The 27,610-nt window shown below is 36.3% G+C and overlaps 1 protein-coding gene across 2 annotated transcripts in view; it reads right to left on the bottom strand.

Moving 5' to 3' along the window:
* ITFG1 (integrin alpha FG-GAP repeat containing 1) overlaps positions 1–27,610 on the bottom strand; it is a 278,016-nt gene that overhangs the window by 193,390 nt on the left and 57,016 nt on the right. For both annotated transcript variants that reach the window (XM_082366812.1, XM_082366813.1), the window contains 2 exons: positions 14,358–14,419; positions 6,964–7,045 (listed from right to left, as the gene is read on the bottom strand). In XM_082366812.1, coding sequence (XP_082222938.1) covers positions 6,964–7,045; positions 14,358–14,419 — 144 coding nt within the window. The remainder of the gene's footprint in view (positions 1–6,963; positions 7,046–14,357; positions 14,420–27,610) is intronic.

The following is a 27,610-nucleotide window of genomic DNA, read 5'->3' as shown; positions in this document are numbered from 1 at the left end:
GGTACTGATGAAAGAAATAAAAGATGACACCAACAGATGGAGAGATATACCATGTTCTTGGATTGGAGGACTGAATATTGTGAAAATGACTGTACTACCCAAAGCAATCTACAGATTCAGTGCAATCCCTATCAAATTACCAATATCACTTATCACAGAATTAGAACAAAAATTTTTACAATTTGTATGGAAACACAAAAGACACCAAACAGCCACAGCAATCTTGAGAAAGAAAAATGGAGCTGGAGGAATCAGGCTCCCTGACTTCAGATTATATACTACAAAGCTACAGTCATCAAAACAGTATGGTATTGGCACAAAAACAGAAATACAGATCAATGGAACAGGATAGAAATCCCAGAAATAAACCCACGCACCTATGGTCACCTAATCTATGACAAAAGAGGCAAGAATATACAATGGAGAAAAGACAGTCTCTTCAATAAGTGGTGTTGGGAAATCTGGACACCTACATGTAAAAGAATGAAATTAGAATACTCCCTTACACCATACACAAAAATAAACTCAAAATGGACTAAAGACCTAAATGTAAGGCCAGACACTATGAAACTTTTAAAAGAAAACACAGGCAGAACACTCTTTGACATAAATCGCAGCAAGATCTCTATTGATCCACCTCCTAGAGTAATGAAAATAAAAACAATTACAAAATGGATCTAATTAAAAAAATTAAAAAATGGATCTAATTAAAACTAAAAACAAAAATTAAAAAATGGATCTAATTAAAAATAAAAAAATGGATCTAATTTCCTTTTCCACAGCAAAGGAAACCATAAACAAAACAAAAAGACAACCCTCAGAATGAGAGAAAATATTTGCAAACGAAGCAACCAAAAAGGGATTAATCTCCAAAATATACAAAAAGCTCGTGCAGCTCAATATCAAAGAAACAAACAACCCAATCAAAAAATGGGCAGAAGACCTAAATAGACATTTCTCCAAAGAAGACATACAGATGGCCAAAAAGCTCATGAAAAGATGGGCAACATCACTAATCATTAGAGAAATTCAAATCAAAACTACAGTGAAGTATCACCTCACACTGGTCAGAATGGCCATCATTAAAAAATCTACAAATAATAAATGCTGGAGAGGGTGTGGAGAAAAGGGGACCCTCCTATAGTGTTGGTGGGAATGTAAATTGGTACAGCCACTATGGAGAACAGTATGGAGGTTCCTTAGAAAACTAAAAATAGAGCTACCATATGATCCTGCAATCCTACTCCTGGTATATATCTGGAGAAAAACATGGTCCAAAAGGATACATGCACCCCAATGTTCATTGCAGCACTGTTTACAATAGCCAAGACATGGAAGCAACCTAAATGTCCATCGACAGAGGAATGGATAAAGAAGATGTGGTACATATATAAAATGGAATACTACTCAACCATAAAAAGGAAGGAAATAATGTCACTTGTAGCAACATGAATGGACCTAGAGATTGTCATAGTGAGTGAAGTAAGTCAGACACAGAAAGACAAATATCATGTGATATCACTTATATGTGTAATCTAAAAAAATAGTACAAATGAACTTAATATACGAAACAGAAGTAGAGTCACACATATAGAAAACAAACTTATGGTTAGCAGATAAGGGGGGAAGGATAAATTGGGAGATTGGGATTGACATATACACACTACTCTATATAAAATAGATAACTAATAAGAACCTACTGTACAGCACAAGGAACTGTACCCAATACTCTGTAATGGCCTATATGGGAAAAGAATCTAGAAAAAGAGTGGATATATGTATATGTAAAACTGATTCACTTTTCTGTATACCTGAATCTAACACAACATTGTAAATCAACTATACTCTAATAAAAATTTAAAAAACACAATAAAAGAGAATATGAACATTTAATTACCCATTCGCATTTAGGCTAAATATAAGTTTTAAATTTCCATACATGGCTCACGTGATTTTCTTTTATTTCCAAATCAAAACTAACAAGAAACAATTTTAATTCGTCAAATTGTTACTGAATACACCCAACTGTAAAACAAGAGGAAGGAAAACTGCTGTTATTTTGGACTAAGTATTTCAGCTGTACCATGGTTAATTTGGAATTAAAATCTGAATTTTTATCAAGCAGCATAAAAACTTCATAAAATAACTTGATTGTGGGGTTTTTCTCCCTTTAAATGGCATTTATTATCTACTGTACTAGGCCATTGGGATACTCAATTGAATAAGATTTGGTTTCAATCATAAATGATACTATTTATGGGGTTCAATATTTTCCAATATGTTAGTAACTTTCACGGATGACAAAGTTTTCTATTTTCATTAACTCCTTTATCACTTATAGGATTATTTAGGCCTGATTTACAATTCCCTAGGTTTCACCAACATGCCAGTATTCTTTCTTCACTTGGAGAATAAAGTGTGATCTCTTTATGATGATCTGATACACAAGATTTAGATTTGGATATATAAATTTATGTAGTCTATGAGATTTAAAATATGATTCAATCTATAGAAAATGCTGATATTCTGTTAAGGTTTGTGTTCCCCCTTCAGTTTTGTAGCTTTTTATTGATTTCTATTACATCTGGCATTGCATACAAAATTAATGTTTTCTCTAAGTGTGGTTGTATATAATTTTTTTTGATAGAAAAAATGTACCTTATTTTTCTTGACTTTTATGTCCTATGTAGTTTAATAGATACTACCTTATTTGCTGCAATTCTAGACCTTGATATTCTAAACCTACCTAGAAAAACACTCAACTTTAACATACAGTTTAAAAGGGTGATATAATAGGGTAAGACACAACATGTTTTCTAGAAGATGACTGCTTAAGTATTAGATGCATTTATGGGTTGCCGATCTCCCAAGTGTGAGGCCAGGGCCCAGCTAATAACCAACAGCAGCTACTACTTATTAGCTGATTTCTAAGGCCCAGGAAATGCTAAAGAGCTCTGTAAATGACACCTTTTTGGGCTACTAGTGCCCTGCTAAACTGTAAATCCAAAGGCCTTTTTGTGGTCATCCTTGTACATCACATTTTAATATCATCAATATTTTCTGACCACATTTTAGTGCTCTTTTTTCTCCCTCCTTATCCCTGTCAAACTCTATGCACACTCTCCTTCTTGGAGGGCTCATTCAGTTCTTGATCTCTTAGCTCTTGGAGGACTTTCAAATTTGCTTTGGTTTTATTACTAAACTTATGTTTCATAAATGTTCCAGCCTGTTGTCTTACTAGCATTATTAAAGTAAAGACTCTAAAGTATCTTAATATCCAAACCAGCTTACTCTCCTGATTACCTATCTCTATGAAAAATGGTAGAGAAAAGAATGGTTCTTCTAGTTATTCAGAGGCAAGTTGGTTTTTGTTTTTTTTTTAATCCTTCTATTGTCAAACCAACCAGTACATTTACTGATTCTTTCTTTGCAAAGTTTCTCCCAACTGTCCCTCCAATTATTGATGTAGTTAGCTCATGCTTGCACCACCTCATGCTCGACCTGTCTCCTGACTGGTTTCCATCCTTAGAAGATCGAGTATTTCAAAACTGTTTAAATCTACCCTCTGTCTTTTTTTTTTTTTTTTTAATTGGGGTATAGTTTCTTCACAATGTTGTGTTAGTTTCTGCTGTACGATGAAGTAAATCAGCTATATGTATACATATATCCCCTCCCTCTTGGACCTCCCTCCCACCACCCCCCATTCCATCCCATCTAGGTCACCACAGAGCACCAAGCTGAGCTCCCTGTGGTATATAGCAGGTTCTCACTAGCTATCTGTTTTACACACGGCAGTGCACATACGTCAATCCCAATCTCCCAATTCATCCCACCCCCATGTCTACAGGTCCGTTCCCTACGTCTGTGTCTCCATTCCTGCCCTGCAAATAGGTTCATCTGTACCATTTTTCTAGATTCCACCTACATGTGTTAATATTTTTTTTCTCTTTCTGACTTACTTCACTCTGTATGACAGACTCTGGTCCATCCACATCTCTACAAATGACCCAATTTCGTTCCTTTTTATGGCTGAGTAATATTCCATTGTATATATGTACCACATCTTCTGAAATCTACCTCTCTTTTGATATGAAAATCTCAGGCATCTCAGAGATTCTAATAAACTTCCCCTGACTTCCTATTCCATGTCCCAGAAGCATTACCTTCTGCATATCCCATCAGACAAGAAGATTTTGTTTTACTTTCTGAAGTTAATTTAAAAAGGTACAGTTGGCCCTACATATCCACGGGTTCTGCATCCATTCAACCAACTGTAGAAGCCACAGAAATGGAGGGCTGACTGTACCATGTAATTTTCTACAGTATAAGGGACTTGAATATCCTCGGATTTGGGTATCTGGCAGTAGCTGGTGGGAACTGGTGATGGTGGGGTGGTCCTAGAACCAATCCCCTGTGGATACCTAGGGACTATTGTATCTACAAAGCTGTAGGAGTTAAAGACTGTGTGGAAGTACATGACCTTCTCTGAAGGAGTTGTTCATGCAACTAAGAGGATAGGATAAATTATATATGAACTCAGAGGTACTATGACAAAAAAATCTAAACACTTTAAGTACACACTTTGGTTTCTTTCTTGCCATAGTTGACTATTATCCTTCTATATTTTACTTTTTCATTACTAAATTAATCTAACCACATAACAGAAAATTTGGAAAACAGGTAATAAGATAACCTATTTTCCGACTTTAACACAACCATTATCATCATTTTGATATATTTTGCTCTAGTCTTATTTTTTTTAAATGATCATATTGTACAACATACTGTTCTGCTTTTTTCTCCTAACAGAATCTTCATAACTCCCATTTTTGTTGGCTGTGTAACATTTCATAGAGTTTTATTTAGGTGGTTTCTGGGAAAGTATTTCTTTGTCTTATAAAGGGAATAAATAATGTTATCATAAGTTTGAATAATTATTTCCTTGTTTTATTTGCTAGAAGTTCCTCATTTGTTTGATTTCAAACCACCCTACCTCCCTTTCACTGTACCAGCACAGCCTTCTTTTAGAGTAGGTTTTTTTTGATATCTTTTAAAAAATATTTTATGTTAGAAACTAAAAACTTCATCATAGGTAAAAAACTTCTGTTCCTAGACAACGTAGGTGAGCTGGGAGCCATTTAAACATTCCTTTTTGGTACAGGATTCTTCCTGTGAGCTATATCATTTATTCACGCATGTGCCTCAAGCATGTGCTTTTTTTTAACCAAACAAATGGCGAATTTCTGATATCACTCTGACTTCCTGGCTGTCAGTCACTTTCCTTGCCTTGGTTCAAAAGGAGTGGGAGGGGTGGCGGATGGAGGGCAGGATGCAATTCACAGACATATTCAAATGTATAGGAAAATGCATATTTTTATATATTAATATTCATAACCTTATTCAATGCCATCTGTTTGGACTCATAAGCAGTCTTGTTTTTTGATAATACTCAGCTAAAAATACATCAAGTTTTAAAAAGACAGTGTGGGCTATTTATTTAAAATTTACTGATCCATTAAAAAAGTTTACTGATATACTCACCTAAAGTTATTAAAAATAGGGGAGAAATAGTTATGCTTAATTGACTATATCCTATATTCTGCACATTGAAAAAATACAAACATGTAAATTAAATGTCTATGTTTACAGTTAGCACAATTAAAAAAATCTTTAAGTAAAGCTACTAATAACTTTGTTACAAGCAAAACACTTCATCATACAAAACACACAATCATAAAACAAATATCTTCAATTTGGAGGATCCTAACCAGGGGTTAAGGGAGTTCTGTGAGCAGCCTGAGAATTATATAATGCATATATACTTCTTCCCCTAGAGAGAGACTTGCAAAGGGATTTGTCATTAATCCAGCTAATCAAGTCCATCAGCAAATTAAAAGAAAAATTCATGTATCCTAAGACTTGACTATTTGCATTAAAGACTATAAATCAGGCCCCAGAAATTTGCTCAAAATCAAAGTAATATTCAATGTAATAAAACTAAAATACAGTACAACAGAGATTCATGTTGAAATTTTCATCAAATAACACTATCAAACCTCCTGCTTTAGTTGCCATGGGACATGTCTCTATGACACTGAACAATGAGTTGATTTAGTCAGCGGAGCAAAAAGCAGCAACAACAACAAGACCAAACAAGTCTAGTGAAAAGACTCAGATTATACAATAATTTCCTGTGCACTTACTCTGTGCCTGACACTGTACTTTACTCACATTGTGTTATTCACAATAGCCTTGTGAGGTGGTTATAATCATCATCCTCATTTTACAAATGAAGACACTGAGGCCTCTGGAGGTGGTAATATGTCACCTGCATTTTGAGGAACAGGCTGAGGTGTTTGTTGGTAGAATGAAGGAAAAGCAGGATGGAGTGAACTTTGGACTCAGGTAGTGGTCATCTAGACCACTTTTCCATCTGACACCAAAATCCTTTTAATAATAACCCTGACAAATGATGAAAGAGCCATATATGCTTTGGAAGTTCTGAACTTGATTTATTGTGTAGAATCTTATGGAAAACAGAGATTCATAACAGATGCTACTCTTTGGAATTAAGATGTAAACAAAAATGTTTTTTAATATTCAAGTAGTTTGAAGAGATCAGGTTAATTTCTTCATTATTTTTGTTCTACAGTGTGGATATACATAAAAATGTCATGATAATTACTATTTGGTATTCTCTAGAAAAGCCTCAGTACACATCCTTGTTTTGCATGTTACTCCTGCAAACAGGAGTCCCTTAAATTCAAACTATAATTTAAACACACGTCATAAATTGCTCCTTATTGTATTTAAGAATTGACCACATGCCATGTATAATACTAGGACAGGCATCTTTTAAATCTGTAATAGCTCTGAAGACACTAAAGTTACTTTTAGATATGGGGAATTAATATGACTAGGTCAGAGAGATGGGGAGACTTTCAAAGACAAAAACAATCTTACCAAAGTCGGCAAATGCTGACTGTCCAACTACCATCATATTTTGAGGTTTTTCAAATACAGTACTGAGAGAGAAATTTCCATCCTGTTAAAGGCAGAAAGTTTTGGATTAGATCATCATAATCCACTCATTTGTCAAGTGTGAAACAAAGCATTTTAACTAAAGCAGAGAAATAAATAATTTAAGACTTTTGTTGTACTGCAAAAAATTATCCCAATTTTCTGTTCCACTTTTATCATAAAATGAAAGAAACTGCTGTGAGCTGAAGATGTGCATCTGGAGTGCTTTCCTTGCTGTCAATTCAAGTATGGTATGTTTTACTAAATCATCATCATAATTTCAGACAGAATGAGTGTCTTCTACTTTCAAGTACTGTGGAAGGTTTGGGGAATATAAAGAAGCATAAAAAGTAGTTCCTACCTTCAAGGAGCTTACAGTCCAGTTGGGAGATAAAATATAAGTCAGAAAAACAGAATTTCTGAAGGTAACATATAAGTGGTATGAGTAAGTAGGAAAGACACTATGTTTTACAGATTTCAAGGAAGAAGATTCTGTTGCGGATTAATTAGGAAAAAATATTCAAATGAGATGAGAATTACATTCATCCTTAAAGGGCCTATTCATTATCAACCCAAGTTTATGTATCAATCAGAAAGGGAGCAAAGGAGTACAACAGCTGTCATGTACTAACCAGAGGTGGATAAGCTAAACAAAAAAGGAGAACCCATTAGAGATCATTTGTTTCAGTTACTCTTACCAAAATGGAATGTCTGGCTTACAAAAATAATATGCATTTCTTTAAATTATTGCCTTTCTTTTCTATAATTTTAGATTACTACACAAGAAAAAAAACCCAAAACTCTGCATTTGGGTTTTGAGCTCTCAGCTTTAGAGCTCTCTTCTTATCACTGATTTCTCTATTCACTATTCGATATACTGACCCTGATATCTACATACTTTATATAGGATCCCTATATATTTTAAAATATTAAACAATTTAAAAACATTTTTCTTCTTTGTTCCTCTAAGGATACTGCATATCTGCAAGTTAGTTTCTTAAGAAATCATTTCTAACATTTACAGAGAAAGGCATTGTTACACTGAAAGCATGAAGACTAAATGCTTGAGGAACATGAATAAGTAAAATTTGCCTTGTGACAGGCAGTTTTCCAACCATTTTAATACACCATCATCCACATGCAGAAACATGCTTCTCCTACCTACCATTATTAAAGTATCTGATATATTTTTGAATGATTTTTCTAAGGAAATCTTATTTGCTTGTCTTAAAACTTAGGATTCCCCTCCAGTCTTACTGAGTACCTGAAATTACACTAGAGATGCATCAAAATTGCCAAATTTCTGACTGAAGTGTCAAGTGAATTGCATTCTAGAAAGATTACAGCATTGGGTACAAAGTAGACATAATTATTCTTGAATGAATGGAAAAATATCTCTTAAAATTCATCAGCCTCATCTAACATAAAGCTGAACATCAACCTATTAAATGACTCAAGTGAATGAATTACCCCAGTGAAGTTCTGTTAAACTTAATAAAATATATTTAGAAATGTTTCCAGATACAGGCATACTTTAGAGATACTGCAGTCCAGAACACCACAATAAAGTGAGTATTGCAATAAAGCAAGTCACAGGAATATTCTGGTTTCCCAGTGCATATAAAAGTTATTTTTATACTATACTGTAGTCTATCAAGTGGGCAAAAGCATTATGCCTAAAAAAATGTACATACCTTAATTAAAAAATACTTCATTGCTGAAAAGAAGTGCTGCCATCCTAAGCCTTCAGCAAGTTGCAATCTTTTTGCAATAGTAACATCAAAGATCAATAATCACAGATCACCATAATAAATATAATACTATGGAAAAAGTTTGAAATATTGTCAGAATTACAAAAAGTGACATAGAAAACAAGAAGTGACCAAATACTGCTGGAAAAATGGTGCTGATATACTTGCTTGACACAGGGCCGCCACAAACCTTCAATTTGTAAAAAAAAAAAAAAAAAAAAAAAGCACTATCTGCGAAGTGTAATAAAGTGCAGCACAATAAAACAGGTATGCCTGTATAACTTCATGATGCATCTCCACCAAGAAACACTGAATACTCCCCAGGTGACAGCCTCCCATTTCTAAGATGCCACATTCACCATGAACCTCAGTATAAGAGGAACAAAACCCTCTTCTAACTGTAAGAAAAAGAGAATCATGTATTCTTGCTACAGTGAGAGCATGCAGAATACATTATATATATGACATAATTGGGGGAAAAGATAACACTTTACTGAATTTATCTTTCCATCATTAACATTGTTTATTCTTTACTCCATTTGGCAGTACAAACCTATAGGACTTAATTTCAGTGTCATGTACATATTTAGTATTTGATTAAAATGATTCAATAAACTTAATCATCACTATGTTATTACTCTTATTAGATGACATATTTTAAAGTGATGCATGCCTACACTTATTTTCAAAGATGAAGCTGCTTTGTACCTATTTAATGTAGGAAAGACACACATGATCAATACTCTTTTAAACTGAGAGAGCAGAACAGTCTGGTAGAAAGGGAAGTAGACATGTAGTTAGATGACATGGTTCTAGTCCTCCTTTCATTGATAAGTTGGATCACTTTGGAACAGCCACTTACTGCTCTGGGTCTCTGTTCTTCAACTGTTAGAAGGGGATAAATGTACTGTGTACTTGCAGGGTTCTAGAGAGGATCAATGTAATGAAACATTAGGGAGAGTTCTGCAAAATGTAAAGTTATCAGGCACTTTTAAGGTATTTTTATAATGTCAGTCCTGTGCTTCTGAGCTGCAAGTACTTTTTTCATGGGCTGCTATTTGAGACCACTCCACTCTGTCCCATTCTTTACCATGCTGTTCTTACTTGCCTTCATTGTAGTCCTGCAATCCAAAATTGCGCCAACCCACTGCTACAATTGTAACTATGTCTTTTACCTTTTCTTTCACCTACTTGGTTTCTGGAATGACTGTGCAATGACTTAAGGATCCAAGTTTTAGAGACAGATTTCCTACTTCAACTCCCAGCTCCACTGTTTGCTAGCTTTGAGGTCTGAACAAGTTAGTTCTAATGTAAGCATCCATTTACTTATCTCTAAAATGAATTTTTACAAGGTTTTTGTGAGGATTAGTAAGATGATCCATATAAAGTGTTTATTAGCTCAGCATATGCACAAATATGTACGCAGTTAACATTATAATTGGTAGTAGGAACGCTAATAGTAATACTATTATTTCTGCTACCCACCACTGAAGCAGCTATCACACTGCCATTGACAAGGGATTTGCCATTTTCTGCTTGAATTCCAGCCACAGGTGCTATGTTGTAACAAGTATCTTTACATGAAGGACCACCTATGCTTTGGCCTGCAGGTTTTAATATTTACTTAAAACTGCCGTATTTATAATGTTAAAAAATGATCAGGAAGCCACATAGAATGACTATCATGTGTCTACATCCTTATTCGCATAAAGCAATGGTTCTTGACCGGAGATGATTTTGTTTGCCAGAGGACACTGGGCAATATATGGAGACATTTTCATTGTTACAATTGAGAGGTGGCTTCTAGCATCTAAGTGAGTAGAGGCCAGGGGGGGATACTGCTAAACAACATACAATGCACAGGACAGATCTCCACAGTAAAGAATCATCTGGCCTATGGCCAGTAGGCACATGAAAAGATGCTCAACATCACTAATTATTAGAGAAATGCAAATCAAAACTACAATGAGGTACCACCTCACACTGGTCAGAATGGCCATCATTAAAAAGTCTACAAATAACAAATGCTGGAGAGGGTGTGGAGAAAAGGGAACCCTCTTGCACTGTTGGTGGGAATGTAAGTTGGTACAGCCATTATGGAAAACAGTATGGAGGTTCCTCAGAAAACTAAAAATAGAATTACCATATGATCTAGCAATCCCACTCATGGGCATATACCTGGATAAAACTATAATTCAAAAAGATATATGCACCCCTATATTCATAGCACCACTATTCACAATAGCCAAAACATGGAAACAACCTAAATGTCCATCGATAGATGAATGGATAAAGATGTGGTACATATATACAATGGAATATTACTCAGCCATAAAAAAGAAATAATGCCATTTGCAGCATCATGGATGCAACTAGAGATTCTCATACTAAATGAAGTAGAGTCAAAAATAGAAAGACAAATACCATGTGATAGCACTTATGTGTGGAATCTAAAACGTGGCACAAATGAACCTATCTACAAAACAGAAACAGACTCTCAGACATAGAGATCAGACTTGTGGTTGCCAACGGGGAGTGGGGGAGGGAGAGGGATGGACTGGGGGAGTTTGAGGTTGGTAGATGCAAACTATTACATTCAGAAGGGATAAACAATAAGGTCCTACTGTATAGCACAGGGAACTATATCCAATCTCCTGGGATAAACCATAATGGAAAAGAACATAAAAAAATGTATATATATGTATACTGAGTCACTCTGCTGTACAGCTGAGATTGGCACAACATGGTAAATCAACTATACTTCAAAAAAACCCCTCAAAAACAAAAAAACAAACAAACAAACAAAACAAAGAATCATCTGGCCTAAAATGGCAGTAAGTGCCAAGATTGAAAGTTTCTAAGGGTGGTGGGTGTTGTCCATGGGTCTGGCTTTGCCATTCCTCTCTTAACTCTCTCCCTTCATGATACTTACCTATTCTCTTCCTTGAGTTCCAGTCCTACATTTCTAACCATTTCATTGATATGTCTCTTATCTAAAATAATTTTTTTTTCCTGCCCCAAATTAGATCTTCCTTTGTCTTTTCTGTTACCCTTGCATTAATGGTCATTCTGTCTTCTCATACCTATCCCTTCTTGTCTATTCCCAACATTCTACTCCTTTAATCATCCACCTCTTTCCCAGGATATAGTAAATTCTACCTAAGTCATCCCCCCACCTCCAGATTTTCCATGCTAACCTATCTGATATGCAATAGCCAGACTAACTGCAATAATGAAAGCTCTATTTATCTCACGCTCAGTCCTAAAACCTTTAGGACTTAAGCTTCTCAATAAATTTTTAAAAGATCAAATTACTTAGTTTAGGAGTCAAGGCCTTTGCTGATCTTATCTAAACCAATTCTTCTAATCTAACCTTCCAGTATCTTTTCATATTCTGGCCCAAACCAGCCACTTTCTACTCTGACTATGTCCTGTGTTTCCCATGCATGTCCTTGCCCTCTTCTTTTTTCTCACTTTCAACCACTAAAATCCTGCTCATCTGTACCAGCCATTTCAAATACCACATCTTCCTTGAAGCCTTCCCTGATGATCCTGGGTGGACCAAATGGAAGCAACTGCTCTGTCTTTTAACTCCTTGCAGCATGAGGTTTGTACCTCTCATCATACCAGTCAGAGTTGCCTACACTCACATCTTAGCCCTCCTCCTCGTCTTCTGTCGACTTCTGATCTCCCAGAGCACCTACCATGGGGCTGTGCCCAAACTACCTAAAAAGATTTGTCGCAGTGCATATCTTCTATTAGCTAATATGGTTTTATAGGGTTTGAGGGCTTTTTTTGTCAATTAGTGTGTTACTGTGAATTGTTTGCCCAACTTCTAATTAAAAATGATCCTCCCATTTTACAAAACCTACACTTTATCTGAACAAGTTAATTTTGAGTCTACATTCGCCTTAATTTGTACTAATGACTTTTATATTATTGTTAACATGACTACCTTATTGACCCAGCTGTTTTACCACAAGAAAAACCCTTAGTCTCTACTGTCAAATAGATAATTTATTAATTTTCTTTAAAGAAAACAAGAAAGGGAAAAAAGAGCCCAATCAAAATCTAGTCTCTTCATGAAGATTTTTCTCCTATTGAGTTGCTTCACTTTATTACCTTTAAATCAGCCTAGGTTGAGAGGAAATAATATACTCAAAAGTAGTCTGTAATTATATATATATATTATATTTATTTGTAATGAGGCTTTTCTCCCCCTGATGGATACTAGTTTATCAATCATAATGACTGATTTTCTCATTTTCTAATACCTCAAGATTCACTTGAAGTATTGTTTTCAAGGCCACCTGAAAACGAGTATCCCCCACTAGTGGAAATTTTCATTTATGGTAATCACTAAAAATATAACTGTATTTCTATCATCAGAAAAACAAATACAACTACGTTAAAAAATATAGTACATTAAACAAAGATAAATCTTTCTGGTTTAGATGTCTTTCTTTTTTCTTGCCTCATAAAAAAAAAGAAAAAAGGATCAAATTGCTTAGTTTGGAAGTAGTTAGTAGTACTTAAAAGCCCTAATCTTGTCTAAACAAAGCTCTTCCCCGATCCTAGTTTCCCTCCATGAAGAAATCTGAGTCATGACTCTTCTATAAGAGATGGTTGATAATGAGTCTTCTTCCATGAGCCTGCACTTTACATTTTTTAAGATCTGTTTATTTTTCACGAGTATTTTAACAAAAATCTATAAAATGTTATGGGTTTAATATGGATTGAATAAAAGACAATCTGGAGTAAATAGCTGGGAAACCAAGTGATCTCAAACTAAAATTTGGTGTCTATTGTGCACCAGGTATTTTACACACATTGTTGCATTTAATCTTCACAAATAGTCTATGAAGCCGACATGACACTCTTATACCTGTTTTCCATATGAGGAAAGTGAGGTTTAATACTTGACCATTATTTGATGAATGTCACTCAGTTGGCCAATTTGGCTTGTCCTCAAATCCTGTCTCCCATTATTTACCTATAATTCAACTTTAAAAATCTGGGTAGTCTATTCTTCATTAATTAATATTTCATATAACTACATCAAGCTAAAAATAAAGTAAAACCATGACATCAGTTTGGGAATATTCTACTTGCAATTAAAAAACTATATTGGGAAAGGTTCCTTAATCCTGGTCAACTTGCCAGTAAATTTAGTATCTGTTGTTCTTATTTTTGTATATAAGCCTGAAGGCAAGGAGGAAAAATTAGTCTTTTAAAAGGGGTTTTTTTCAACAAACCATCATGCTGACAAATTAAATGACAGGCATCCCTCTCAACAGCTGACAGCCTAGCAGGGGCCCTGTTAACATGCGCATTAGCGAAGACTGATTGGTTTAATTGGCGGTCATGCCTAAAAACCTGCAGAGGAATTGATGCTGAATGAATCATTTCCTTCAGCAATATTCAGCAGTTTGAAGGCAGCAATGCAACCAAAAGCTCTTAAAGTTGTTCTGTTTATTGTTGAAACCAACCGACCAAGTGATTACTTTCATTTTACTTTCTAAGATTGTGTGCTTTTTTTTACTGAAAGCCATCATTTAAAAATGCTTCACAGAAAAGATTTCTTACCAAATTTTTCCATATCTCAAACTGGAAGGTACTAGAGGCAGACAATGTCGTGAGGAATAAATCTAGGAGGAAAATAAGAGAATTGTAAGTTCTGTTACTGATGTGTACATTTAAAAACAGGAAGAAATACAATACATAAAAATAGTTTTAATACAATTGTACTTAAATGTATTTTAAATTTTATATATATATATATAACATATATATACTTTTTTGTACATCAAATGATGTTTATTGACAGTTTACATGATCCAGATCTAAGCGTCATCAATGGTGGGTCATGTGACCCTCTTACAAGATCAAGGATGAATGCTATTGTTTTCTTTTTTTTTTGGCTGCACCATGTGGCACGTGGGATCTTAGTTCCCTGACCAGGGATTGAACCTGTGCCCCCTGCAGTGAAAGTGTAGAGTCTTAATTAACCACTGGACCACCAGGGAAGTCCCTAAATTACATTTTAACGAGCTTGATCCATCAAAGAAAAGAAAGCAGATGACCCTGTATTAGTACAATTAAGGAAAATGTATTTAAAGGAAGCATTTAGTATTAGTCCTTCAAAAGCATTTTTTATTTTGAAGAACAATTATGTGTACTACTTTTTTATCTTACACATTTTAATTCTACGGTAGGCTATATTTTTAAAAAAGATATTCTAATCACAATCACATTTTGCTTTCTCACCCTAAAAGCAACACTTAACTATATATCATAGTCAGGTTTCAGCATGATTTTAAATAACAGTATTACAGCATCCACAATCTTTGGCACTCGTGTTAAGTGAACAATAAATTGTATTTCAAATTTTAATAGAATTGTCTTCATATATTCCAACTAAAAAAAGTTTTATTAAAAAGTGCAAGAACTTTAATAAAATTTTTTGAAAAACAGTAGGTTGACAGTCAAATCAAACAACCTATTAATCCAAAAGCCAGGTAATCTGCAAGTCTATTCTAGTAGCAGCATTTACTATGTTTGCATAATGGCAATTTTACTTAATAAATAGAGAAGTTCTAAAATGATGAGTTGACTCATAGGAATATTAAAATGACATTACTCTCTTGTGCTTTAAAAAGATGAACGTGGTATAAAGACCACAACTATCTTTAAGAAAAGTTTTTTTTTCATCCCATTAAATGTGTTTAGAAAACTATCATTGATATGTAATGTTTTCTGTAAAGGCTTCATATTAATTTAATGAAGCTAATTTATGTAATAATTACAATAAGAAAGATTTTCATAGAATCCTCGGCAAACTAAGTAACCTGTTCACTTTTATTATTAGTTGAACTCAAAACTGACTAAGTGGAACAATTGTCTATGTCAATGTATCAAATATCTCTGCATTTATTTTCACCACACTAAGGATGCTTTGCCTATGGATATAGAAATGTAGTCTTTTACTAAGATAATTTCTTTAATCTGTCAAACATATACTCCCAATGAAGTGTTTATTTCCATACTCCTCTAGGAAAACTCCCAAACAATATCTGCGATTTATGTGATGATATACCTACAACCGATCTTCTCTCCTTCACCCATGTATCCTTCACACTGCCATCAGCATGATTAAAAAACAAAAGTGCAAATTTGATCTCATTTCTTCTCTTCCAGGATACAGGAATAATCTCATCATCTCATCAGGTGAAAGCCTACCTACCTACATTTCCAGGCTCATTTTTTGCCACTGCCATGATGTTTGTTGATTCTATTTTCACAGCTTCACTGGTTATTTATTAAGACTTTGAAAAACAGTCAAGTGACATGAGGGATTGGAAGTACCTTATAAAACAGATTTTTAAAAAATTTCATTTCATCATTCAATTATATAAAGAGGTTATAGAAAAATAAATAATTCATTATGTGGAGAAATAAAAATAGAGACAATTATTAACAATTCAATATGAAGAATCATGCCTCGGATGTTGAATGAAATGAGAATGAAACAACAGCTAGAAAAAAATTTTAGTCAACAAAGCGATAAAGTTCTTACCCTCCCACATGCCACGGGGCAACTGGGCCCACGTGCTGCAACTATTGAGCATGTGAGCCACAACTAGAGAGCCCGTGTGCCACAACTACAGAGCCTGTGTGCTCTGGAGCCAGCGCATCACAACTACAGAGCCCGCTCGCTCTGGAGCCCGTGCATTGCAACTAGAGAGCCCACGTGCTGCAACTACTGAGCCCCTGCGCCACAACTAGAGAGAGAAGCCCATGCCACAACAAAGAGCCCATGCATCACAATGAAAGATCCCATGTGTTGTAACTAAGACCTGACACAGCCAAAAACAAATAAATAAATATTTTTAAAAAAGAGTAATTTACACAATAAAATGAAAGGAAATGTACTCAGTAAAACTAATGGATGCTGTGACATGCCACTGAGATCCCTCGTGGAAATGAAGGACTTATTCCCTCAGCTGCTGGAAATGCTGCTGGCAGACAGCCCTAAGAAACCAGCCCTTTGGAGGACAGTTTTGGCTGAAGAGTACTACCTTGCCAAAGGCTGTGACCTTTTCTGTGCTAGCCTGCATTCAATAACTAGTCAGTTCAGAGGAATAAAGACTAGACCCCCTCACCACAACTCAGGACAACTCTGAAGGGCCATTCCACATTCAGAGGTCCCAAGGTCAGCTGAGGCTTCTACTGACACTGAATCACAGTCCAACTTTTCCCTTCCACTCGTACTCCCTAAAACAAACTTCTTGTACACTAATCTCCACCCCAGAATTTTCTTTGCAGGGAACCCAATCTACAACAGTTAACACCAAAAGTGATCTGAGAAAGCAGACACTAAGATTTTGGAGTTGGATCACCTATCATGGTACTGGCAATAAAGATCCCTTCACTGGGGATAAGCAGTGCACAGATAGCCACACTATCTTTTACTGATGCTGTCTTGGGCAGTATTCTGGTGGAAAGGAATGCACCACTGGGTGTGATACTTGAGGCTTTTTGAGAAATATGAGATAAACACTAACTATAAAGACAGCAGAATTTGATGGCTATTGCTAAGCTCAATTGAGGAAATAAAGGAAAGACACAAAGGTTGAGCGTGATTAATGAGAAATTAAAAGCTAAGTGTGAAAGCCAGAGGGCCTCTTGGGGAGCAAAACAAGAGGTTCTCACCTCCAGTAGCAGGAGGGCAAGGAAAGCTGATGACTAAGACCAGGACTTAATGGTAAGAGTAGAAGAGCTTCCAAGAAGGTTAAATTCTCAACCTAAGCAGGTCTGCTATATTAAGGTTAGAGCCCTAGATGGGAAAAAATGATATTTGACCCATGGGATAGGAACATCTAAGTGATAACCTGAAAATCATGAATCCCCAGATTCTCTTGAATGGACTTTCAGAGCCTGCAGGAGTGGACTGTTAAAGGTTGACATTCCCTCTTGTTTGAAGATGATGGAGAAGTTTCCCCTAAAGGCTAGAGTTCTCTCTTACTGGAAGATGATGGAGAAGTTTCTACTCCCAGTAGGCAACATTCTTCCCACTTCCTACAGTCTGTCCCACCTTCTCTGCTGCCACTAGGCCAAAAAGTGGGGTTAAGTTACGAGATAACCTAACCAGGAATGTGTGCACATTTGAGGGAGAAAGGGACGACAGCCTGAATTAAGTGCAGGACCTAGCTAACATGTACTGGCAGGAGCCAGGAGAGTAAGCATGAGACTATATTCTGAGAGTACTTGATCAAGGTAGGGGTTGAGGGATGGGGTAGGGAAGATGGGGTGCAAGATGAGGCACAATAAGGAGTTGGGGGTATGGTGATTACATTGGACCTCATCTACTCTAGAAGTGGCAGCAATTCATTTTATAGGAGTAGATACATATTCTGGATATGGGTTTGCCCTTCTTGTCTTGAAAACTAATTTAAAACTGCTAATAGAAACAATATGATGAGAGCTGACATCACTGGTATTCATTTGAAGAAATAATCCTTATCAAAAGATTGCATTATAAGTTAGTGAAAAATTCAAGATATAAACCCCAAACTCAAATCCTTGTGCATTAGATTCTTTTAACAAGTAAAATAGTGAAAATAGTCTATGTTCATGCAGTCTCTTCTCCTCAAAATATAGACACATAGTCAAGTAAGTGTGTACAAAAACTTTAAATGGTTTATGCTTCAATTATCTTCATTCATAGCTTGAAAGAATTAAGCTACTGCATTTCAATCCTTGCCAAGTGCAGCACAGCCTTCCTTTCAAATGAAGAACTCTTTGGTTAATGTTGGCATCAAAAGGAAGCCTTAGGAGTTTTAGAAACTTAAATTGGAAGTTGGACTATGTGAACTAAACCATGTTAGGAAAAATCAAAACAAAGGTTAATCATTAATAATGGGCACCTAACATCCTTTTGATATACTATGGTATAAAGGAAGAGATTAAAAATTGTGATTTCTGGCACTGTATCCCCTCAGTGTGACATCTCAACTTTTTAAGAAAAATATTCCAATGGAAATTTTTAAAAAGTAGTATTCGTAATATCATTTATAGTTCCTGCATGAAGAAATTCTCCTTGGATATTGAGAGTCACTGTATTTCCAAAGGAGTTCATGGTTCATTTGGAAAAAACATAGCTAATAAAACATTTTTGGTATTTTCTAGAAGCATCAGACATTTTCACAAAGAATGGTTCAAAGCCGTATTCTGTACTGTTTCTATGCTTGAGCCAGAAGGATTTGCCAAGTTCATGTTTACATCTGTTCTGTAGTACTGTCCAGTCTTTCTTAGTCCCAGTTACACTAGTGAAAGGGCAGCATGAGAGTGTAGAATAAAATTATCTTTCATCTGTTTCCACTTGTTCATAAAACAGTACACCAAAGGCCATATGACTGCTGAAATCATTAAGATAAACCAGCTAATGCCAACAACTCTTCCTTTTGCGGCAGCAGTTTAACTGCATTCTGAAGCTCAGAGGTCATCAACTCAAACGCTGTAAGGCATGAGGCTCTAACTTAAAGAAGTTAAGAGGTCCTGGTACAACCAAGATGATCAAATAGTAAAAAGGCACAGGGCATACAAACTGACTAAAGATCTCTGGATGAGGGAGACAGTAGGAAGTAGGGGACTGAGAGGAACTAAAAAGAGTCCATCACCGACCAAAGAGGACGGCAACTAGTTAGCTCCAGCCAATTGTTGTTACTACAGAAATATAATTTTTAAATATGGAAAATCATATTCAAAAAATATTGAAATATAATTCAAAATATTTTAAGCAGCATGGGAAAAAATTAAAAACATCTCTGCAAAGTCAATTTGAGGTACTAGATTAAAACTGATAGATTATCACTTTGGTTACATATTTGTTCACAGAGAACCAACCCTACTTCTTATATTCCCTATACCAAACACTGCCAGATAATATTCTGTACAAATGCACTAATTTAGTAGATGGTATGAGGAACCTATTTGAATAGGTCCCCATTCACAAGATACTATTCTAAGGAAGAAGTCTAAATTTCTAAGAATCATTTTAAAATTTCAATTTTAAGTTCATAAACTTCTATCTAGACTTCCTTTCCCTTTCTTTCTCTTTCCTATCCTGAAACATTGGGGCCCAAATGAAGATTCTCTATGCTTAGCAGAGAGCTCTGACTAGACACTTAGACACAATACTCGGGAACACAGGCACACATTATTATAAGACTAAAGGCCCTTAACGCTGGGTAAACAATAAACCTACTCCCTCCCTGCCTTCCATTATCAGTCAAATCATTATCAGAAGTACTTTTGTTGTAAGAAAAATAAAAGGTTAGATTGATGGGAGCCTGTTAAGTGTCCTGAAATTGAATGTTTAAGGGGGTTATAATTTTCATTTGAGGAAGATTATTAACAAGTGAGAACTGGATATATTCTAATTACTACATTTTTATTATAGGGAATTTATTTTCTATAACTTGGATGTTAGATTTTTAAGAGAAATGTAATCAAGGTAATTATGGTAAATTAGTGATCTTCAAAGACTTAGTAATATTTTGAATTCTGTAGTGTTAGATGAATCTCAGCTGAAGTCATTTATTTCCTCTACTCCTATGAGATCGGGGTCTTAAGGAATACTGAGGGAGTTTGCAATTATTTATTTGTTTTTTGTTTGTTTGTTTGTTTAGCCTGTGCCAGGTCTTAGTTGCGGCACACAGGATCTTCACCGCGGCATGCGGATGACTTCTTAGCTGTTGCACGTGGACTCAGCTGCGGCATGTGAACTGTAAGCTGTGGCATGCACACGGGATCTAGTTTCCCGACCAGGCATCAAACCCAGGCCCCCTGCATTGGGAGTGCAGAGTCTTACCCACTGGACCACCAGGGAAGTCCCCCGAGTCCGCAGTTTTAATTTTTCCAATCTTGTAATGTTTCTATGGGTTAACACACATTAATTTAAAATTCCAATATGAGAACACACTTCATCTTCTAGAAGAATCCTCTATGTTCCAGAAGGTAAAGAATTCATTAGAGATTATAATACTTAATGATGGAAAGAACTGGAGTACAGGAACTTGGCATTAATCATCACTAAGATTTTCAGATTTTCCATTAACTCTCATTAAAGTTAATTTTCTTGAATGAAGGTTTTATAATACAAATTTTAGAACTGCATTTGGCCTGATGATTTTTCTTAGGGCAATGAAGTCAGTCTTCATACATTTGGTTTGTACAATAAAGCCACCTACTTCCATTAGTCCCTTTCATTCCTGATCCTTTCTTATCAGGTCCACTCATTCAAAAACAAATGTTAGGTAAAGCTTATCACACTAAGTGTATATTACAAATTTATACAAACGTATAAAGAATTTTAGAAGCTGTTTAGAAGCCGCCTTCACAAGCACTACTATCCAAAACCAGTTCTTCAGGCAGGTGAAACATGGCATCTAGGATTTCTGAGTATCTATACTGATGTTAAAGGACCTGTCCACCAAATTATTTTTTATGTATTTCTGTCTAATGAGTTGTTTGATTTTTAACAGAATTCTTAGTTTTCCCTACATGATGGGCTCCTACTCAGGGGCTAGGGTTAGAGAAGAAACCTCAACTTTGTGCACAAAAAGAGTGGCTAGACATTTAAACCAAATTCAACCTGAAAATAATTTATTTCTTAAGTGGCAAGATTCAATCACTGTGATAAATGCTCTAAAATTTATGAGTAGAAGCTGTCGGTCTCTGATAACTGCTATGTCAGACTGAACTGTGAAACACAATGCATATGGGTCAGCAGAGTTTAGCAGATTATTCCTCTTATAAATCCAAGAGAAGAACAGTTAAACACACAAAATGAGTTATTTAAAATGATTCAAACTCATAGTTACTCAAAAGCAGATCTCTGACAGTAGGCAGTTATGTCCCATCCTCTAGAAACTCTTGATTTCTGTACTGTCTTCTATTCTTAGCTTGTTTTTTTTTTTTTTTTTTTTAAAGTGGGATGAATATCAGGAGTCCCACTTTTTTATTTATTTATTTATTTATTTATGGCTGTGTTGGGTCTTCGTTTCTGTGCGAGGGCTTTCTCTATTTGCGGCAAGTGGGGGCCACTCTTCATCGCGGTGCGCGGGCCTCTCACCATCGCGGCCTCTCTTGTTGCGGAGAACAGGCTCCAGACGCGCAGGCTCAGTAATTGTGGCTCACGGGCCCAGCTGCTCTGCGGCATGTGGGATCTTCCCAGACCAGGGCTCGAACCCGTGTGCCCTGCATTAGCAGGCAGATTCTCAACCACTGCGCCACCAGGGAAGCCCTTAGCTTGTTTTTCTAAACACCAGAGAGGAACTTTCTGAAGACTATAATAATAGTGGACTTAATGAGATAATCTATTTATATGATTTCCGTGCATCATTTTTGGAACATACTAGAAGGGAATATTTTTGCTGAATCTAGAGCAGTGTAGTAATAAAATGCTTGATGTGTAATAAATTCCAATAAATTGGAAAAAGTAAAGCAAAGCATTAACCTCCCTGGGCTTCATTTCTCTGCCTCTGAAATGGTGTGATAAGACTAAATGATCTTTAAGATTCCTTTCATATCTATCTACCTACTCATTCAACACCTTTTAAGCATGTCCTATGTGCTCGGCACTCAGGTATTGGATAAACACAAATGAGGCATGCTCCTTGCCTTTGAGAACATCTGTCTCCTTGGAGGAGACAGATCTGGAAACAGCACATGGCAGTGGCTCAGCTAGAATTATGAACATATACGATGGGGACTGAGTTGACAGAGGGACTGTTGGGGGGAATTTGGGGAGGGCTTCACTTAGAAGGTAACAGTTCTGCTGGTCAGAAACTTAACAGGTAATGAGTTTTAGAAGCAATGATACATCAGTGAAATGCTAATGCTACCAACACATATCATTTTATAGTATATAAGGCTCTTTTTATAGGAATAAGTTAAAACCAAACAATCAGATCATTAAGAAACTTCAAGTTAAAGCAACTTGTTAAAATAATGAGACATACTCATGGCCTCTAACTCATTCAAGAACAAATGTTAGATAAAGCTTATTAATGTAATATACTCACTAAGTACAACTGACAATTACAAAAATTGCTCATATACCCACCCATTCCAGCCATATGAAGTCTGAAGTTAATAATTCTGAGAATTAAATAATTTCCTCAAGATTATGGAATTAAAGTAGTCCCTAAACTTCATATGTGAAATTACAAATATATTTCTCTTAAAGCAGAAATAAGTACAGTAAGTACAGTATTGATTAAGCATGAAGTGTATATTAAATGCATTAAAACTTCCTTTCAAATAGCTACATAAAATAATTTAAGAAATTTGATGTTAACTCCAAAAGTATATCTTTAACAATACGGAAAACAGACAATTGTAATGCAAATAGTAAGCCTTATAGTTACTAATAAAACTCTAATTTAAAAACTGTCTTCTCTGCCTTTTGTAATGTAGTGTAGAATGCTATTTATAGGTCACGTTAAGAGTGCTCGCTTCAATAAGAAGAGATTTAACCTTTCTTTTTTAATGTCAAAGGGCTTTATGTAAGAATTGGAACTTCATCATTTAAAACTAAAAACCTAATTAAAACACTGTACCAAAAATAAGAAGGAATGGCTTGTTAAGCCAGATAGGGAAGTTCTATTGATGCTTTGTAAATTTATCATATTTAATTTACACAGTAATCTCTAACAGAGCAGAATAATCCCATGTTATAATAATCCCATATCCACTATAAACCTTCATCCTGAAACAGCACCCCCTCCCCAAAAGAATGAGCAACAAAATTCAATGCCATAGGCTTAAAACCCACCATTTGGCATTACGATGGACTACTTTTAGGTTGGCAGAAGCCCACCAAATGCGAAATTCCATCTGTGGAATGGCACTGTGAGGAGCTGGTGCTGCAAACCTGCTCCCTAGCAAAACAAGCATAACTGGGGAAAATCATTTAAAAAACCCAACCTTTCAAAGTCTCTGGAAATTGTTTTAGATGAAGAAACATTCATTCAAGAAAATATACTAAAACTCGGTAAGAATAGTGAGTCTGTGGCATTTGATCCACGACTCGCCTCTCCCTTTCCTTCCTAGCTCAGTGTGATAGAAGCTCTGCTTCAGGCAGGTGCAGACAAAACCATAGGGCACCCTTTCTCCCCAGGTACCAATCAAACTATTCCTCTATACTGATCTATTCCTCTAGAGTAATCGGGGGTTATGGTATGTTCCTGGGGTGGGGGCAGGTACCAGCATTTCTTATCTCTCCCAGCAACATGCTGCAGAGGCTAAATTCCAAGCAAGTGTAGCCAAGATGTCAGAGAATCCCTTCTTCAACTCAGCCCCCACTGTTGGGGTGGAGGATCTACCTCAGGCACAGCACATTCAAATAGCAGGGCTCTGATAACCTGCATCCCAGCTCATTTGTAGGCTGTTGGTTCCATGCTGGAGAGACAAACCAAGAAGATCAGAAACTACCACCCTCACCCTGCGCTCTGCTCCTAAAGCATGGGTGTCACTGGGAGGGAAGTACATCATTGGCTATACTTCCATCTCTGGAGCCATGGCTCAGAGATTCTGGCCAGGAGGAGAGGCAGGCTGTAACACAGAGAACACCAAGGTTCTTGTCTAAGGAAATGACAACAGAAAGAGGGGAAGTTCAAGCCTAAGGGCACACTCAAAACCAATGGCAGGAAAGCAATTAAGAGGAGGCTGCCAGCTTCATGAAACAAATAACCTACATCACTAATTATTAGAGAAATGCAAATAAAGCTACAATGAGGTATCATCTCACACTGGTCAGAATGGCCATCATCAAAAAAGCTACAAACAATAAATGCTGGGGAGGGTGTGGAGAAAAGGAAACCCTCTTGCACTGTTGGTGGGAATGTAAATTGATACAGCCACTATGGAGAACAGTAATATACCCCAATGTTCATTGCAGCACTATTTACAACAGCCAGGACATGGAAGCAACCTAAATGTCCATCAACAGAGGAATGGATAGAGAAGATGTGGTACATATATACAATGGAATATTACTCAGCCATGAAAAGGAATGAAATTGGGTCATTTGTAGAGACGTGGATGGACCCAGTCTGTCATATAGAGTGAAGTAAGTCAGAAAGAGAGAAACAAATATTGTATATTAATGCATATACATGGAATCTAAAAAAATGGTATAGATGATGTTATTTACAAAGCAGAAATAGAGACACAGACATAGAGAACAAACCTATGAATACCAAGGGGGGAAGAAGGGGGTGGGATGAATTGGGAGATGGGGATTGACATATATACAATACTGATACTCTGTGTAAAATAGATAACTAATGAAAGCCTGGTGTGTAGCACAGGGAACTCTACTCAATGCTCTGTGGTGACCTAAATGGGAAGGAAATCCAAAAAAGAGGGGATATATGTATACGTATAGCTGATTCACTTTGCTGTACAGTAGAAACTAACACAACATTGTAAAGCAAGTATACTCCAATTAAAAAAAAAAAAAATCTAAACCACAGACCAGATAGTTTACCAGAGAGAACTAGGGGAAGAATAAATATGAAGAACCTTCCTGGGGGTCTGAACAATCTAAAACACTGACCTGAAAAACTAACCTGCAAAGGAGTCCAAATTTAACTATATCAGACTACGAAGCAATTTATGCCCCAGGGTGTTGTTAAAAATAATAGAGCAATCAGCTGGCAATCAGTGAAGCCTAACAGGTGAGTATGATCAGGGAAAGAGACAGAGAGCCCTGCTACTACTGTCATCCCAAGGTGACTGTGCACATGTCAAAAGCTGTGGCCTCTGAGGAGCAACATCAATGAAACAGTAGAGGGAAAAGAAACAAAACAATATAATAAAGAGAAGAAGAGCTAGAAAAGTGGTAGCATTGCCATTTTAGGACGATTGGAGCTTAAATGCTCCGGAAGAAATAAGGAAGGTCACCTGGTCCCCAGAGTTTCCCCAATCCGTAACAACAGCCAAGGACATGTCCACCTAATGTATCTGCTCTTTTTCTGACCTCATCATTCTTGAGGGTGCCTGAGCCTCTATTCCTCTAGCATAATTAGATAACCAGTAGCTTAAGGATATACAGCATGCACAATACACTATCCAAAGGGCTGTACTGGTGATGAAGTATTCTGGGAGTTCAAGATAGGATCCTTGGTAGATTGGAGAGATTCTATAAGAACAAGTGGCAAAGAGATAACAGGCAAACTTGGCTTTTCTATAGTGCTTATGGGATTGATCTTGAGGTTTTTTTTCAGAGTTAGGAGTGACATTAGAGAAAAAATTCTGGGAAGATGTAGGAATAGGAAGCACCAAGACTCTGTCTCCTCATCAGGAAAAAAATTGCACTTCCAGAATCTATCTGATGTATTCATTTTGGAATTCTATAGTCTATTGAAGGCTTGCAACTTCTAGGGGAAGGCCTGCATGGTAAACTGCAGTTAATTTTGGTCTATTTCAGCTCCTAGCACAGTATCAGCCACTCATACTGCACCTCCAGCTCCATGGAAGGCAGCTGTGCACATGTTCCTGGAGCAGTTATGGTGGGCGAAAAGGACCCTGACCTCCAAATATCAGAGATCTGTTCTCTGATCACTGATTGCTGCTTCTGATTACAGAGGTGCAGAGAAAAAGGATGCAGCCATTGTTGTTACACTGTTGCAACCCACCTCCCTTCCAGCTTAAGTGAATACCAGGGGGATTTAAAGGGCTAGGGCCCTTCCCCACTCACCCACCCACCCTCCTTCATTTTTCTCTTTTTCCCTGTTCAGAAGCCAGACATTAAATACTTGACATTAAAAAGCAAATGCATATATGGGAAAAATTAGAAAGTAACTGTGCATGTCCAGGGAAAGATGAAGGCGCAGAAAAGACCTGAGAAGACCTTAAGTTTACCCATCAGGCTGATCCTTGGCACTGAGAGAGCCTACAACAATCAAAAACAATAACAAAACCCAGTAAGACCTGGGGAAGGGGAGGATATGATTTCAAGAGTTACCACATTATATAAGATTCAAATGTCCAATGTTCAATAAGAAATCACAATGCATACAAAGAAAAAGGAAAGAACAGTCCATTCAAAGGAAAAAAAAATCAACACAAACTATCATTGAAAAAGACCTGATGACAGATCTATTACACAAAGACTTTAAAACAATGCTCTTAAGGAGGCTCAAAGAGTTAAAGGAAGATGTGCAGAAAGTCACAAAAACAGTGTATGAATGAAATGGTTTATTTCAAACAGTACATGAAATACCAACGAAGAGACAACCTAAAAAGAAACCACATAGAAATTTCAGAGCTAAAAAGTACAATTACTGAAATGAAAAATTCACTAAAGGGATTCAAAGGCAGATCTGAGCAGGCAGAAGAAGAAAAAGCAGTGAACTTGAAGATAGGGCAATGAACATTACTGAATCTGAAGAAAGAGAAAAAAGACTGAAGAAAAGTGAACAGAGCCTAAGGGACCTATGGGACACTGTGGGAGTTTCACAAGGAGCAGAGAGAATATCTGAAAAACAAATGGCAAAAACTTCCCAAATTTGATGAAAGACGTGAATATAAACATCCAAGAAGCTCAATAAACTTGAAAAAAGATGCATTTAAAAAGACCTATAACAAGACATTATAATCAAAACTTTCAAAAGACAAGGAGAGAATCTTGAAAGCAATTCATCACATATAAAGAAGCCTCAGTAATATTATAAATAGATTTTCATCAGAAACATTGGAGGCCAGAATGCAGTGGGTCAATATATTCAAAATGCTAAAAGAAAAAAAACTCAACCAAGAATCTTATATCC

This window comes from Balaenoptera borealis, assembly GCF_965194805.1.
Source record: "Balaenoptera borealis genome assembly, chromosome: 19".
NCBI classification, from domain to species: domain Eukaryota; kingdom Metazoa; phylum Chordata; class Mammalia; order Artiodactyla; family Balaenopteridae; genus Balaenoptera; species Balaenoptera borealis.
Note: the sequence above shows the minus strand (reverse complement) of the source record. Positions and strands in the feature narration are given on the sequence as shown.